This window comes from Mytilus californianus, unplaced genomic scaffold, assembly GCF_021869535.1.
Source record: "Mytilus californianus isolate M0D057914Y unplaced genomic scaffold, xbMytCali1.0.p SCAF_15, whole genome shotgun sequence".
Classification (NCBI taxonomy): domain Eukaryota; kingdom Metazoa; phylum Mollusca; class Bivalvia; order Mytilida; family Mytilidae; genus Mytilus; species Mytilus californianus.
The window spans coordinates 19012702-19030115 of record NW_026262637.1 but is presented as its reverse complement, the minus strand read 5'-3'; the positions used below and the strand labels follow the sequence as shown (position 1 = coordinate 19030115).

Genomic DNA, 17414 nt, shown 5'->3' with positions numbered 1-17414 from the left:
TTCAAACTACATGTTTCCCCAGCCGGGTCATCTTTAGAGTAGTTATTCCCACAGCATTCCATGATGACATAATATATGGTGGAAATAAAACATGAAGAAAAAACCGTGACCATAGGGAAGAGGAATTAAAATTAATAGTCATTTCCTTTATAAACGAAACATAATAATAAATTCACATCCGTAAATGATTATTCACGACCGAGGTAGAAGTAATGCTCCTTTTTAAATTATTTACAGTAGTGTTACTACAAAAAGGTAAGGTAGTTAACAGTGTGTATTGAACCAAACTGATAAAGCTTGTGCGTTAATCATTAGTTAGGGAAGTTAGTGAATGTTGTTCATATACATTTGTGAGCGTGTTTGCAAGCATATGTAAAATCAGTTTCTTTACACAAGGCATTTTACAGCATACATTCAAACAAACCTGCATTGTGTGTTAGTCATTAATTAGAGCATGTTACATACATTTGTGAGCGCTGGTAAGCATGTGTGTAATTAAAACCAGTTTCTGTATATAATGCCTTTTATAGCGTTCATTCAAACAAACTCATTTACCTTGTGTGTTTATTTGTTTTGGAATGTTTCTCACGTGCGCTTGTGATTATATTTAAAACAAAAGCCGATAGCCTAGCGCAAGGCATATTACAGTGTTCATCCAACAACACCAAATTATATGGTTTATGGGGAGACTGGCAGGTTTTCACTAATGGTCAGTATAAAAACTTAATTGCTGTGTTTTTGGTCAAATTTGGTGCAAAGCGATACTAGCAAATTATCTATCCGTTATTTTTTATCAGTAATGTATAACTTGCATATTGTCAGCACTTCCGTGTTGACATGAACTATCATTGATATGGTCATAATTATAAATTAACTGTATACAAAACTTTGAATTTTTCTAAAAACTAAGTGTTTTCTACCCAGGAATATATTACCTTTCTGTATTTGGCAAAGCCTTTCAGAATTTTGGCTACTCAATGCACTTCAATTTCGTACTTTATTTTGCCTTTTTAATTTTTTTTATTCGAGCGTCACTCATGAGTCTTTTGTAGACGGAACGCGAGTCTGGCGTACAAAAATTGAAATCCTGGTATCTATGATGAGTTTATTGTCTGTCAAAATACATTTAAATAGTTATTTTCTCAGACAGATATAAAAAACGGGATTTTCTTTGATCTGAAATGCACAGGGTGAAATTAATTTGTCGGATTTTAAAACCAAAAAGGAAAAATCGTCAAGGGGGTAATTTTATGGTTTTTTAGTTTAAAGCAATATTTACTTTAACTTAATTTCAAAGAGGCAGATCGTTAAATCTACTGTAGATTGAGATGTGCAAATTTCAAATTCCCTATTGAAGTTGTTCGGTTTGGAAAATTTTTCCAACGAGGATCGCATTTGCTAGCACTGCAATTCAAATTCAGTCGGTGATGAATATCATTTTTTTGGCATGTAATAATGAAAGCAATCATATTGCAAATCAAACGCATTTTAAATTTATCAAACTTTGGCAGAAACTTAATTTCGAATCTTTCTATCTCTCTCTTTCTTTCAATAACAATGATAAAAATTGGTTTATTATTGTTTGGTTTTATAGTTGACTACTTTTTACATGTAAAACTCATTCTTATTTATCCCTTATATTTCAGTACATGCAGAAAATTGTCAAAATATAAGCAAGAGAACAGGTAAAAGTTTCTGTAAAAAGCTGTAGAATTACAATAAAAAAAAATCATAAAAAATCGTAAAAAGCAATGCACGAACAAATTTAACATTTCTTCATCTCAATGTTAGTCTTTATCAAAAGAACAAGTATGTAGATGAACATCAGGCAATGGATGTAAGACTATCAATACACGATCACTAATAAACAATATGATGAAAAATGAAAACAAAGGAATCAATGAAATGATCAACACAAAACAATATTTGGCAAATCTAAAAAAAAAATAAAATCGACAAGTTTTCAACAACCTTTAAGTATTTATAGATAAAATAGCGGATATTATTTAACACAATTTGTCTTTGTTACAACAGGAAAATGACTATGAGGAAGATGTGAATTTCAGTTAACCAATTTCCTTTTATGTATGTCGTTAAAAATAAACTTTAACTGAGTTAAACCCAATATTCAATTTATTTCACTAAGTTTATAATTAAAATAGAAAACAATATACAAGGTATTTTTACAAACATTTATGATGGCGTGATTTTATATTTCGAAGTTAAGTTCTTTGATTTTGGTTTCATTTTTTGATATGGTATAAAATTGTTTATTTTTATTGTGTTTATATATACTTGGGTGTTTTATGGGGGTATATTATACGGTTATATTAGAGTTAAGTGTTTTTCCTCTACCTGATGAAGATAATTCCAGAAACACGTGTCCTACGAAAATCAGTATCACACTTTGTTTACTACCAATGGATTGGTACCGATTCTCTGTTAGAAAACCCAAAATGGCCCATCCGACCAGTAGCCAAGGTTTAGATAATAGACGATACAAAACGGAGAATCAAAAGCCATCAGTCGAAAAAAGACCGACAAAATTACGGCAAAACCGAAAAACCACAACAGTTTACAGTCATGCTAAGTTATTTGCATGATTTGAACGAAAAAATTTTGCCTGTTCGTGAATTATGTTAAACAAAGGTGGTAACTCCCTCAGGCAAAGTTCAATATTTATGTCATTGTACTAATAAACTTTCCGTCGACAATTTGATTTGTATATACATCAGGCTATTTTGGTTCTTTAGTAGATGATATATATTTTTTATTTGCGCATACTTGATGAAGATTTTTCAAGGGACACGTATTGTATACACCAAAACAAATCGGTATTATAGATTTTATATAGTTAATAAAGCATTTGTAAATATAAATCAATTAAACCGATGGTACCTTACAGAGCAAAACGAAGCTAGGTTCCCGATAACAAGTTCGAAACAACAATTCCCTGATGGATTTAAAAATGGAACATTGTTAAAACTGATATGCCATGGTAATGTCGGTTACCAACCAAATGATCTTCAATAATGTTATAAGAAACGAGAAGAGAATTTCTTCTTTGATTATCCTAAAATTCAAGATCTTAGTCAGGGAAGAGCAACTGTGTTACCAAATTGTACATATTCTCGAAAGTCGACACTACAGTATACAGTTACGGAAGATGGCGTAGAGTTCGTATGTAAAGCGAACAAAAACACGGGATGTATTCTTGTAAATACTAATTTGACAGCTTATACAATTCGCATTGGTATGTAACATAACTATTAGTTTTTCTGAAGATCATTTTATATATTTTTCTTATTTCCACATAATTGCAAAATCTAAACCTAAAAAAAGTAGCACAATTTCTCTTGCATTTGTTTTACATTTGATTCATTTTCAAAAGTTATGTTGATCTCTGCTGAAATATACAATATTATTGTGTTAAGCTGTAACAATGTTATGTTAAATTTCGAAATATGTAACCAAAGTTTTAATGTTTTTAAAAAGATGTAGAATTTTGCAATACAAAAAATATTTGAGTATTTCAGTATTATCCAAATTTACAGAGGATATACACGTTACTTACATAAGTGATGTAAAGTTTTTTGTTTGTTTCAAAGATAAGAAATAATTCATTTTGGTAATGGATGACCATCAATGAACAATTCAAAAGAAATAGAAAACGGTAAAACTAAAACTGTCTTCAGCATCAGTGCATAGATCTGAATTAGATGCATGTAAAAATTTTGAGAAATCATAACGGTATAACATTTAAACTCTCTAATATTCCAATACACTTCATCAATATCTGCGTGTTTACACTGAGAGAGAAACAAATTTACTAGATGAAATTGGCCATAATTTTCATAAGTTTATATGGAGAGACGGAAGGTATATTCAAACTCATAAGATAAAGACAAACTGACAAAGCCATGGCAAAAAACGAAAAACGAACAAAAGACAAACAACAGTTTGCAAATCACAATATAGAAAAATAAAGATTGAGCAACTCGAACCCCACTAAAATCCAGGGGTGATTTCACTGCAAAACAATTGTCTAAAAATTGGATTTTTAAAAAAAATGTATTTAAGATCAAATGATGCACTTCCCTCTAAATCCGTTCTTTATTTATACAATAATTTCTTTTTCATTGGTGCAGTAACACACATTAATGGTACACATTTTACTTGCATCAACTTCTTATTTCGACAAGTAATGTTTCTTCAGAGATACGCATTGCCAAAGTATTTGAAAATTCAATACTTAATAGAACCTTTGACCGCTAATATAACCAAAAAGGACAAAAAGTATAGCTAAACTGGAACATGAAATTATAGTTTTGAACGAGGGTTATACCGTTGTTAATTTCTTAATAAACGCAGATTGGAAAAATCAAAGGTTGGATTGTAATAAATCCAAAATAAAACAAAAAACAAATATTATATAAAAATCATTGCATTCTTATTTATAAACATTGCTTTCGTTGGCATGATTACAGTCTAATACATCGAGATATACCGTTTGAACCAATTGGCCGATATGAGGTTTAATATTCCTCATTAAAAGAAAAAAATAGAATATTCTATAGTTTGGGGAAGTGTGATTATGAATCAACGCAAAGATAACTGCTGTAGTAAAAAATACATATTCTGAAAGACCGCTTTTTCTAAATAATAAAAGGAAAAAACGTTTTATTCACATATATACTTAACTGATATTTTTCTCTAATTAATCAATCACATGTGCTCGTAAACATTGATAATGACATTAACCTTTATTCCAAATATCAGAAAGAAGAAATTCAACTGTATATATATTTATTTCGACAACACGCTTAACTCAATACGCGTTTTTCTTACAACTGGTCAGATATGTTTGATTTTAAAAAATATCTAATAAAACTACTGAAAATTATGAGTAAATTTTGATTTGATAAAGCTTGAATTTTAATTCGCCGTATCAGAATCTGGTGCATTTTAGGTAATATTTTTTGAAAGATTACACCAAAGAAAAATAAAAAGTATTACGTTGTGATTGGCTAACAGAGTCCTAAACAATGGGAATTCAACCAATGACCTGACGTTATTTTCATTCGGTATACGAACAAAAAAATTACGAATAGTTCTATGGCTTATGAAACGGCGAATTACAATACATCTGACCAGTTATAAGAACATATACATAAGATTTAACTGTTTCCGCTCTGAACGAATGTATTATTTACATTGGCTATCCTTTTTTTCAGCAAACGTTACATCGGACGCTTCTTCTGCAAACATAGGCGTTTACAACTTTAATTCGTCTGCCATTTCAATAATAAGCACAATCTCTAAATCAATATTTATAGCTGCAATACTGCAACTAATTATATTTACGTAACTGCGTAAATTACAGGAGTGCCAACATTTTTCTATTTACATGTTAATGTCAACAATATAAAAAAATAGTCAATATATTTAAAATAGTCGAAAGCCAGTGTGATAACCTGCAAATGATGAATAACCTATGGTTTTCTTTTCTATGGTAATTTCGATATTAACTTTATATATAAAAGATTTGTTTTGACTTTCATGTTTACTTTTTATGCATAAAATCACATTTTCATTATATTATATTACAAGTAACCGTCATTATTGGAAATGTAAGGTATATAAAACAAATAACACTTGGATTGTATCGGTGCGTTTGGTTTTTCATTTTTCTTTAAATCTAACAAAAATTGAAACCACTTTATAAAAACGTCATTAATAGATCTAACAAGTCAGTTCCAACAAATGAGAATTATTGTTCGGTTTCGTGGTTCTTTTGAAGTAAAATTGAAAACAAAATTGGGAAAAGGTAATAAATCTTAGCTTACTAAGTATTTGATTTTTAATACTTTAAAGGACATAATCCAGTAATTTATAAAAGAAAAAAATACGAAAATAAGGATATTGGTAAAATGTGAAATAGAATATATTTAAAACATTCCTATCGACACCAAATGTGATCCTCTGTCGCCAACTTGTTCCTTAATTTGTATGAGATAGACTTCATACAAGGACTTCTCAAGAAGAATGAAACAGACAGAATTATCCGTTATCGGACGCAGTTATTTTCTTTAAATTAACCTTTCTCGAAATGAATGATGTTCGCATACTCGATATTTTATATTTAGCGACTACTCTGGATTCATTATCATTCATGGGATACCAATTTTCGTGGATTTCTTGGGTAAAGGTAAAACACGAATTTAAATTTTCAACCAAGTTCCGTTTTCTATAGGCTTGTTTACAGACTTTTGCAAATCCGCGAATTCAAATAAACACTCAAATTAAAAAATTTCTTCATCCACGAAAATTGGTATCCACAAGAATTAATGAAAAGTAAAATAACAGAAATACCGAACTCAAAAACAAAACGGAAAGTCCCTTATTAAATGGCAAAATCAAAACCTCAAACACATCAAACGAACGGAAAACAACTGTCATATTCCTGACTTGGTACAGATATTTCCTTATGTAGAAAATGGTGGATTAAACCTGGTTTTATAGCTAGCTTGACCTCTCACTTGTACGACAATCGCATAAAATTCCATTATATTGACAACAATGTGTGAACAAAACAAACAGACATAATAGGTAAAAAAGTCAAAAATAGGGGTACATCAGTCAACATTGTGTTATAATCTTAATCACTATGAAAACAAACAAATATGTCAACAAAGAAAAAATAAAATGACATATAGACAAAGCATATAAGCAAAAATGAAAGACAAGAATACAAAAAATGACCATAGCACAATAACACAATGGTGGGATGCATAAGTACCGAGTTACGCCAAAAGGATATAATCAAAAATGGACTAAACCGTAAAGGTTAATACCATAACGGTAAAAGAATCCATAGTATATTCTATTTTATTGAACTTGATTTAAAGGATACAACATACGCAATAACATCTGGACCTTTCATGAATTGAATCTAGCACTTGATAGTAAGGTGCCGTTGAGAGCTAACATTGACGGCAAAAAGATGTTTTGAATTTTCCCATTGTAAAATTTTCATTTCTTTGTACAAACACTTAAGCAACAACTGTTCAAAGAGTATAAATCTCCCAGTTAATATCATATTCCAAAGTTATGTTTTCTGTCATGATTAACGTAATAGAGGGTGCTGATTACAAGGGAGCTATTTACGCAAAGGTTCTTATCGCTATCGTTGGAACCATATCTCCGACAAGTTTACGAACGCAATCACGATTAAGTTGACCGTTGCTCACTAAACCTTTCTAACAGATCATTTCTCGGTGCCACGATCATGACTTATTTTCCTCGATTGTGATATCCTTGGATGCGACTTCGAAATCACCGAATATTTATTTTTCAATGAACAACACAGATGTTACTTATAGTGCAGGAACTGTTCATCTGTCTGCAGTTAAGCTCATCCCAAGTAAAGTTATGGTTCTTATTGCTCAGTATTTTGTTTTTTTGTGAAATATATCATGAGCTGTTGTTTATTTATTAAGCTTTTTTTTTATTCTTTTGACCATGGTGTTGTACGTCTTACTTCAACTTGTGGTTTTTATTACAAATTATAAAAACACACCATTATTTCACTGCTGAATTAAAAAGAATAACCAATGTATACGGTTATCAATGTTTTTAGCGTTGAAGTTTAGTACAATTGGTATTCTCAATCTTTTTTAAATTTTCATGGTTTTAAGGTTATTTTGTGATATCCTTGCAATATGAAGCGCACTGATTTCTAGTTGATGTGAATGTGATAAATATACTTACATGTCGTATAAATACTGGAACCTTTTGCCGTCGTGGCCCACGAGACTGGATATTTATGGTCCAAATAGACGTCAGAATTGACAATGCAATCCAGACCGCCGTTATGGTATAGTAGCTTGCTATAAAATGCAGAATATGTTTTCTTTTTAAATGCAATAGATATTTTCATCAAATATTTGTATAAATGGAAGAATTTTATACTTTTTCACACGAATTTATGAAAGACTGTAAGCATATCTTGATTTCATTACGGAATAATTACTCTTTTTTTAATAGCTCATATTTCTACTCTTTAGGAGATAACTGTATTGTATTTTAAGCTCCGACGGCATCAATTGGTGATTTGATGGTCGCAAATTAATTTCACTGGCGACGCGTTTGCGGAGCCAGTAAACGGGTGTTTGCGACCATCAAATCACCAATTGATGCCGTCGGAGCTTAAAATACAATATTGTTAACTCCATTCTAATGAAACTGACAGAAAACAACGTCAAATCATACATTAAAAATCTGCCATACGTCGTCTGCGCTTGCGCATACGTTTTCATAGCATCAATTATGAATTAATGCCATGAAAATTAGTGACGTTATCCAATCAAAATGAACGTTACAAACGATGTTGCATTAGAATATGTATTTACTACTCTAGAATGACCATGACTTAACTCTCCAAAATACAACTCACAAATATTTACTGTGAAATAATTACATCGGCGGATTTATAAGTAAAATAAAGTTTGTATATAAAATGGGTATCGAATAATGATGCACGTAACCACAATTCAATAATATTCTTTAAAATAGTCAAACTACATGAACAAATTGTAGTCTCTGGAAGTACTCGATAAGCATACCAGCTCAGATTACAGTACATTTAAGACGATTCCTTACATTTACTTTTGCGGTTCTTGTTGACTCTCAGATACTTTTGATATTATTTACAAAAGTCTCTTAAATGTATCATATCATATATTCGCTCAGGTTTTGTTTGTAACATGTGTAACATTGACTTGCCTCTTCTTAATCGATTAACGAGATTTGAACATCGGTTAACTTTTGTTTCCTCTCTTTATTCATAATAATTTAGAGTGCATTTAAAATGTCTTCTTCATTTGTAATGGTCTAATGATATAACTTTCACTATCATACACAATTAAGTATATGCACAGTTTATACATATTTATCACGTAATAGACATGTCATACCACGATAGATAATATAGCAATATGGAATAGGTAGACAATTCCAGCATGTACGTTTTTTACCTAGTGTTGGCACAGTAGAATGTGTTTCTGGGAGCAGGTCCTGTAACATCGTCAACAGCAATAACAAACCTAACATAAGAATAGAACCTAGAATGGAAAAAAAGCAATGCGTTATAATTGTGGACAAGAACTATTTATATAATTGGTTCATTTGAGAGAGAGAGAGAGAGAGAGAGAGAGAGAGAGAGAGAGAGAGAGAGAGATATTTTATGTTTAATTGGGGATGTTCATAAACGTTTTATTTATAACAATAAACTATAGGTTGTTTTACTGGGGAACACAGCGCCACACTCATAGCATCTGATGTGTTGTTTTACTGCTATCATTGTAGTTTGACAATGAATTTACTTGATAACGACCTTACGAAACAGCACTAAACAGATATGTTTTTGTAATACTTGGAGATATTTTACTTGTTATGTACTCTCCTATTAATGCCAATTGGTATTTTGTATCAAAAGCCCTTCTCCTAATTAAAAAACTAAAGAGTAAGTTAGATTAATCCAACCAAAACAGTGAACTCCTGGAGTGTCAGCAGTTTTTGCTCGACTAGGTACACCCGTTGTTTTACTCATGTTCAATGATTTAAAAATCAAATCAAACGAACGAAAGTTTTTTCATTCAAATTATTGTGCCTGGCTGAATTGATTTATAACACATGTTATAGCCTTAAATCATTATTTCTAACTCATTTATTAACACATGTTATAGCCTTAAATAATTATTTCTAACTCATTTATTAACACATGTTATAGCCTTAAATCATTATTTCTAACTCATTTATTAACACATGTTATAGCGTCAAAATCATTATTTCTAACTCGCTTATTAACACATGTTATAGCCTTAAATCATTATTTCTAACTCATTTATGAGATAAAAATAGTTTCGCTTATTACCACTTTGTTTTACATAATTAAGGTGGTACATAACACTACAGGGAGATAACTCTGTAAAAATCAGCTGAACGTTTTAATCACGTTCTGTTGTTAAGGAAATATTAAGCTTCCCAATGATCAAAATTAGTGTTTGTCAACCTGCTATATATCCAATGAAATTTTTCCGATAAAGTGTGTGGTTCAAGTTTTTTGAAATTTTTATATTTTTGTCAAAGGGTTAAAGTAAATATTTTGTCAAAATTTTATGAAATTTAAACGAGCCAAATTAATTTTAGTCAAGGTGTTTGGTACCCCCTTAAATTGTTATTTTTATTTGTTTTTACAAACTAGTATAGTATATGACTTTGGCGCAACTTTCTATCTAACTTCCCAATATATCATGTTTTTTAAAAGTATTTATGAGTTGTTTTTTTTAAGTTACAAAGATATGAATTGAAGTGTTTGAGGGCATGATTCAAGTTTTACATATATTTTTGTATGTTTAACTGCCTCAATTTGCTAACTCGTTAGAGCTTTTCACTTTTTTTCTTTTGTGTTTTATCTACTTGCGATTTTTTGTTTTAATGTTAAATATTCGGTTGTCTCAGTTGAATTTATTCATAGTTGCAATTGGCTAGACGAGATAACTTAAAGCTTATTGTGAGAATTTGCCCATCATTGAAGACGGCACTATGACCTTTGACTAGTTTTGGTGAACTAATGCCGTCTCCAATTTTTACAATACTTTTGTAAAAAATAAATACGAAAGTGTTTAAGGTGTTTTGTGGAAGTTTAATTATATAAATTTAAGTAAGCTATCAGTAATGTGTTGGGTTTGTGATGTTGAGTTACTGTCTCCCTGAATGTCACCCAAAATGTTTCCTTTTTTCAAATATGTATAGAATATCTGTTTCATTTTAAGAAATAATCGCGAGTAATGGTAATCTTCTTACCTAGCGTTATTCTCTCTTTTGACTCTGGTGGAAGCATAAACTGAAACGGCACTAAAGCTGCCACCAATACAGCAGGCATTATAAACATATGTGTGTAATACACAGGATTTCGTTGTAAGTGAAATTTGTATTCCATTATTGAGTATTTATCTTCTCCACCTCCATCGTATTGTTTTTCAAGTTTTGTAACATAAGATTCTAGAACAGACCATTCTTTGTTTGTTCGAAAATCTCTATACTCAATGTTATTGTCCTTTGATCCTAAATGAGTAAAATTAACACGAGTTGTATCATAAGTCCATGATCCAAATCGGATCATGCAAGTCTGGGAATCAAAGGGGAAACGAGACAAATCTAATTCGCACCGACTTCGAAGTCGATGTTGAGGACTGTAAAATACTGCTCCATGAGCTAGCAATATTATCAATGGTTCCTTCATAGATACCTCTGTATCAACGCTGAAAAATAGAGAAATAAAGAAAATAATAATGTCTTACCATTTTCGAAAATGATATAATAAAGTGCATTCTAATTGAAATGTACGACTAAACTGTTACGGAAAGATCACATGGTGACAAAGGTACATACAAACCAGACTTACCTTATCCATTATATTTCTTCAATGTTTTACTTGTTGATCGTGCGAGAACCTCATTGTTATCTAATGTCGTTAAACACTCAAGTAGTAGAAGTACCATTATTTTGCATGGATAATTGATTCTTAATTTCAGCTTCTGTTACACAGATGATTTCCTAATAGTGAATCTTCCCTTTCTTAGTAAAGATAGTTATAAATGTATTGCATATAATGTTTCTATTTCACAGTTCATTTGTTATTTTACACCTTGTGTAACCTGTTACTTCTTTCATAGATTTAATGTGATGATTTAATGCAGATGAGGTTGGTATTATTACTGTCTAAATTTTAAAGGACACCATTCCTAGTCTGTTGGCCAATAAACTGTAAATGCCCCCCCCCCCCCCCCCGGATAATTGCAGGCATATTGTAAGTGTTAATAGAGTAATTCATTGTTTTAACATAAGAATTGATAGAATTTAATTAAAGGGCATTACGACAAATATCATGAGCAGCAAGATATAAATTTTCTTCCTGCACATCTGAGTACATCGTGTATAAGACGGGATTTGGATGAGAGTACAGAAGAAACAATTCAATAGAAATGCTAAGAAATATCAAATATACCAGAGAAAGAAACACAGCTTTTATTTCTGTTCTTGCTTCGGCAGTTGCTATAATATTTTTCACCATCAACATTACCAATTCGCCCCTACCACAGTGCCATGATTCAATCTTTACAAAATACGAACTTTTGAATTATGATCCCGTCAGTGAAACAAATTTAAATGAAATTAGTCAAACCTCTGCCGATCAATAAGAGCCCTGACCAGTATGTTTTAAAGTTATAAAGTTGAGAATGGAAATAGGGAATATGTCAAAGAGACAACAACCCGACCAAAGAGCAGACAACAGGCGAAGGCCACCAATGGGTCTTCAACGCAGCGAGAAATCCCGCACCCGGAGGTGGTCCTCAGCTGGCCCCTTAATAAAATTGTGTACTAGTTCAGTGAAAATGGACGTCACACTAAACTACAAAACATATAAATGAACTAAAATTAAAAAAATATTCAAGACTAACAAAGGCCAAAGGCTCCTGACTTGGGACAGGCGCAAAAATGCGGCGGGGTTAAACATGTTTTGTGAGATCTCAAACCTCCCCCTATGCCTCTAGCCAATGTAGAATATAGAAACACATAGCATATACTCATATTATTGCTTGTAAATACGACCTTTCCACATTTCCAACTTCCTGCAGCTGACATGCATCACTTTCACACACACACAGGATGAAACATTTGGAAGGTGAAAAAAATTATTCAGGTCAACTTTGATTGAAGGAGTACGAGCGTAAATTGAATAACATTACATAAGAATTTCTTAGATATGTAATCATAAAATGATATTCTATTACCTAAGACTATGTGCCAGTTGACTGCTTATAAATTATTGTCCGTTATTGGAAACTGTAAAACAAACCTTGTAGTGTGCTGTTACACCACTGACCTATGTGAATAAACTCATCACAGATACCAGGATTAAAGGGGAGTGCTCACAAACATGTTTAACTGTCATATTATTTATTCTGTCGTTGGATGCTGCCTGTCATATTTGTTTTCGGTTTATTGTTTTGTCAAAAATTAGGCCGTTGGGTTTGTTCGTTTGAATTGTTTCAAATGTTAGTCATACTTGTGCCTTCTATGGCTGCCGTTATGGGTTTTGCTCTTTTTTAAAAGACATACGGTGAACTATAGTTGATTACATCCATGCCATTAAGACTCTGTTGAAAAGTTGTCTCTTTTGGGAATCTTATCTTATCTCCTTAATTTATATTATCTAGATGTCTGTTCTTTTTTTAATTTGTACTGTTGAGCTTAAGTTATAATCTTCTCAGCAACCTGTTGTATTCGTAGATATAGCGGAATCTACCACCAGGTTTTTCAAGTCCGCAAATATCTTAAACAATTTACGAACTATGTGTCCACTTAATTCAAATTGGGTAATTATTTCAAATGGCACCAGAATTCTCATTTGCTGAAATTGTTACATTACTTTCAAAACCAAGTATTGCGTAAAGGTTAAAAAAATAAAAACAACACGTTATAAATGTCATGCGTCCGAAGCGCCTTTCTGGATTAACCTGCTTTAGGAACGCTCAAAGCCGAATTGAAGTGAATTGGAACCTTAGTTTCTCTATAATTTCAAAATTTACAAACAGACAATTTTAAAAAGGTTTGTTATAAATCATGTCAGTAACGAAGTACTGACTACTGAACTGAAGATACATTCGATAGTCAACCAGCAGAGGTATCAACCCAGTGCTGTAAAAAGATGTAAACAACACGTTATAAATTTCATGCGTAAATGACATGTTATTTGATCACTTAACCTCGAGCCAAGTCTGTTATTTTAAAAAGAGAAAGTTTAAAGGGGCATTAGCTGTCAAATTCATGTTCACCGATTTGACTCAAATTCTCATATTTGATTAATAACATACTACAACATATATCCAAATTACAATAAGTCTGAAATAAACAATTAACAATGCACGGACTCGATAATATATATCAGCATTTCGTGTGTATTTTAGTCTAGACGCCATCTAAATAACCATTGAGATGACCTCCGGAGACTGCCGACGATCACATATAAACATAAACATAAATATAGATAGATAGCGACCTCGTGCAATAGGACTTTTCTAGGTCTCTCTGATTTCATGTTATAGGTTAAAAAAATAAGTTAATCATCGTTTTTACCTGTAAAAAATATTTTTTGTGGATCGATTCAGTAAACGAAATGGTTCATTCTTGTTTCACTTTCAATGTTGTCATTCTTTTCCTTTTAATGGCTGAACACGACTAATACATGCGTAACCAATCTAGCTAATGAGTTAAATTGAAGGTCACATGAATACGGATTCAATGAGGTCGAATTATGCACTTGCAAGTGAATAATTCATCAGCGATGTTTCTTAATATATATAAGAAGATGTGGTATGAGTGGCAATGAGACAGCTCTCCGTCCAAGTCACAATTAGCTTATTTTGACAAAATTGAACTAAACTGGCTGCTAAAAGCGAATCATTATTTCACTATTTCACTTCCTTAATGATTGAACAGAATAAAATCATATTTTATTTTTTTTATATCTCGTAGCTAATGCCCCTTTTAGTCAAACTCAAATTAACTTATGTTCAAAATCTAAGTTCTTAGTCCATGCCTGTTTATTGTTCTATCTTGTAATCTACGCTTTAACTTTTCTCTTTAATGTCATTAACAAATTGTTGGTAAAATTATACCCTTCGAACAATATGATTACGTTGATCTTTCACTAAAATTACGTTTTCAATGTTTTAATAATTGAACAAAACTTTATCTTTCGACCCAATATTTACTAAAGGTTTTAATGCGCATTTTCTGCCTTATTAAGATTATTCAAACACGTATTACGATAGGAATTTCGGTCAGACAAACTAATTTACATGTGATCATTTCATTTCCTTCATTCAATAAGCTGTGACAACTTTTCCGCATTCCTGTTTTCAAACGATCGTTCTGAAATAACAAGGACGACACTGATGAAAACAAAGTGCTTTTTACTGTAACTTCAATCAATTTCTATGCTGAGTATATTGATTTTAAGATAAATTAGGTTCTATCTTCTAAACCTCTTTCACACAAGAGGATTTCATCAAAGTATTACAAACGTTTTCAATTTTAAATTGACTTATTGCAATATTACATCCCGTCTCGAAAAAGATGTAAAAGCTAGTAAGGTGTTATTCCAGTTAGTCTTGTTTGCCAGTACATAAATCCATCATATCAAAAACAAAAGATTCAAGGCTTATAATTAAGTACGCCAGACGCAAGTTTCATCTACGTAAGACCCAACAATGCCACTCAAAACAAAACATTTTGAAGGTCAAATATATTCGGAAGTAGAAACGCATTAAAAAAAAAATCCCTTAAGTAGGACCAAATGTGACTATAGCAGTATATGCCTGGGATAGCAAACTTTAAAGTTTCGGATGAATTTAACATTTAATCAACATTGAATATACAAAAAAAAAAATGTATTTAATGAGTTGTAGCCATCGAATCCCAAAATGACAGTGATATTTCTTTAAATACATCTCTGTTATTCCAATAAATCCAATTTAAATAATTGTTTGCGAAACATTGCGAATGATTTTGGCCCTTTAGCATGATATGTGAATTTTGAATGTTTTATCGTTACTTGTCCACTTCAAATTTGGATAATATCATAATAATTTAAGGCTATAGTAGTTTACCGATGTTCAAATCTCGTAAATCGATTAAGAAGAGACAAATCAAGGTAACAAACAAAAACTGAATGACTCGCATACACTCTAATAGCAGCAAGATCCGGGGCGTCCACAGCAAGACCCGGGGCGTCCACAACAAGACCCGGGGCGTCCACAAGGTAAACGTCTTCTGCTATTCACGCATAACCCGCCATGCGAACTGTCTTTCTGAGGTAAGTTGTGATTTATTTTTAATATTAAAATGGGTGTTAGGATTATAATACTGCAGCTCATTCGAATTTTAGCTATTAGTAATGGCATGTGAAACACTTGCCAATGAAAAAAGTGTAAAATAAAAAAATTCTTTAAAATGAATTTTGATAAAAGAAGGAATATTGAAATGTGTGTCTTTCTTTTTACAAATATGCTGTATTTCGGCAGGTAAAGCTCATAAAAAGAAGGGAGATACCATATGTAAAATCAAAATTATGAGTAACAGAAGAACAGTACGAAATGACCGAACGAAAATAAGACAAAAAAGTCTATCAAACACTACTTGTCGGGTACCAGTAACCATCAGAAATTCAAACGTTTATTTGAAGAAACTCTCTGTATGGAAATATTCTAATAACATTTGCAGTGCTTCTGAAAGTTAGGTTAAGCATCCGACACTCGGACTTTACAACCATTTTAGCAACTAAAAGTGTGTCACTAGTGTGTTGTTTTTGTGTGTGTGTATATTTTATGGGTAAGGTGAATAGTAATCGTTCGTAACGGAATTACATTTGTTGATTGTTATATACACTGGCTTCATTTGAAAAACGGATATTTGAGACTGTAAAATCTAAGATTGGCGTCAGAAAGAATTAAAGTACATACAATCGCTAAACCTCATTTGTCATTGCACAGGCCATTTTGAAAGGCAAACCTATGATTTTACCTCTGAAGGAATATGATGTCTAACAAACAAACTCGTAAATAATATACACTTAATGAAAGAAATGTACATTTGATAAGATAACAAATGTTATGATTTGCTAGTGTGTATTACGAAGGTGTGTTAAATGAACCAAACACATTGTTCTTTTTGTAACAATTTCATAAGCTTTTCAATCCTTCTCTGTTTATCAGCTTCGGACATTATTTGGCCTGTTAATTTGTTTGATTCGAGCGTCACTGATGAGTCTTTTGCAGACGTAAGCCGTGTCTTGGGTACAAAATTATAAGCCTGGTATCTTAGATGAGTTTTCAAGCAATTGAAATTAACAAACATAAAATGCACTGAAAAAAAAGTAAAATAACAAAAATACCGAACTCCAAGGAAAATTCAAAATGGAAAGTCCCTTATCAAATGGCAAAATCAAAAGCTCAAACACATCAAACGAATGGAAAACAACTGTCATATTCCTGACTTGGGACAGGTATTTCCATATGTAGAAAATGGTGGATTAAACCTAGTTTTATAGCTAGCTTAACTTCTAACATGTATTACAGTTGCATAAAATTGACAACAATGTGTGAACAAAACAAATAGACATAATAGGTAAAAATGTCAAAAATACAGCAGTAAAAAATTGTGTTATAATCTTAATTACTATAAAAAAACAAACAAATATGTCAACAAAGAATGAAGAGTAGCGTCAAGTTTTATACTTAAATTTATAAGTATATATATATGTCTATTCAACTTCTTCTGAACAAAAT

At 31.6% G+C, this 17414-nt stretch overlaps 1 protein-coding gene and 1 long non-coding RNA gene across 3 annotated transcripts in view; one reads left to right on the top strand and one right to left on the bottom strand.

Moving 5' to 3' along the window:
• The window catches only part of LOC127725600 (neuronal acetylcholine receptor subunit alpha-3-like), a 46417-nt gene that overhangs the window by 1369 nt on the left and 27634 nt on the right, over window positions 1-17414 (bottom strand). Inside the window, exons 4-6 of the mRNA XM_052232686.1 lie at window positions 10867-11324; window positions 9036-9122; window positions 7771-7889 (exon numbers count right to left, since the gene is read on the bottom strand). Coding sequence (XP_052088646.1) covers window positions 7771-7889; window positions 9036-9122; window positions 10867-11324 — 664 coding nt within the window. The remainder of the gene's footprint in view (window positions 1-7770; window positions 7890-9035; window positions 9123-10866; window positions 11325-17414) is intronic.
• Window positions 185-5555, top strand: LOC127725878 (uncharacterized). 2 transcript variants are annotated; one of them, XR_007993248.1, is made up of 4 exons: window positions 185-255; window positions 1647-1685; window positions 2906-3253; window positions 5235-5555. It is a non-coding gene; the product is annotated as an uncharacterized LOC127725878 (long non-coding RNA). The 2 variants fall into 2 exon arrangements; XR_007993247.1 differs by lacking the exon at window positions 185-255 and adding an exon at window positions 269-709.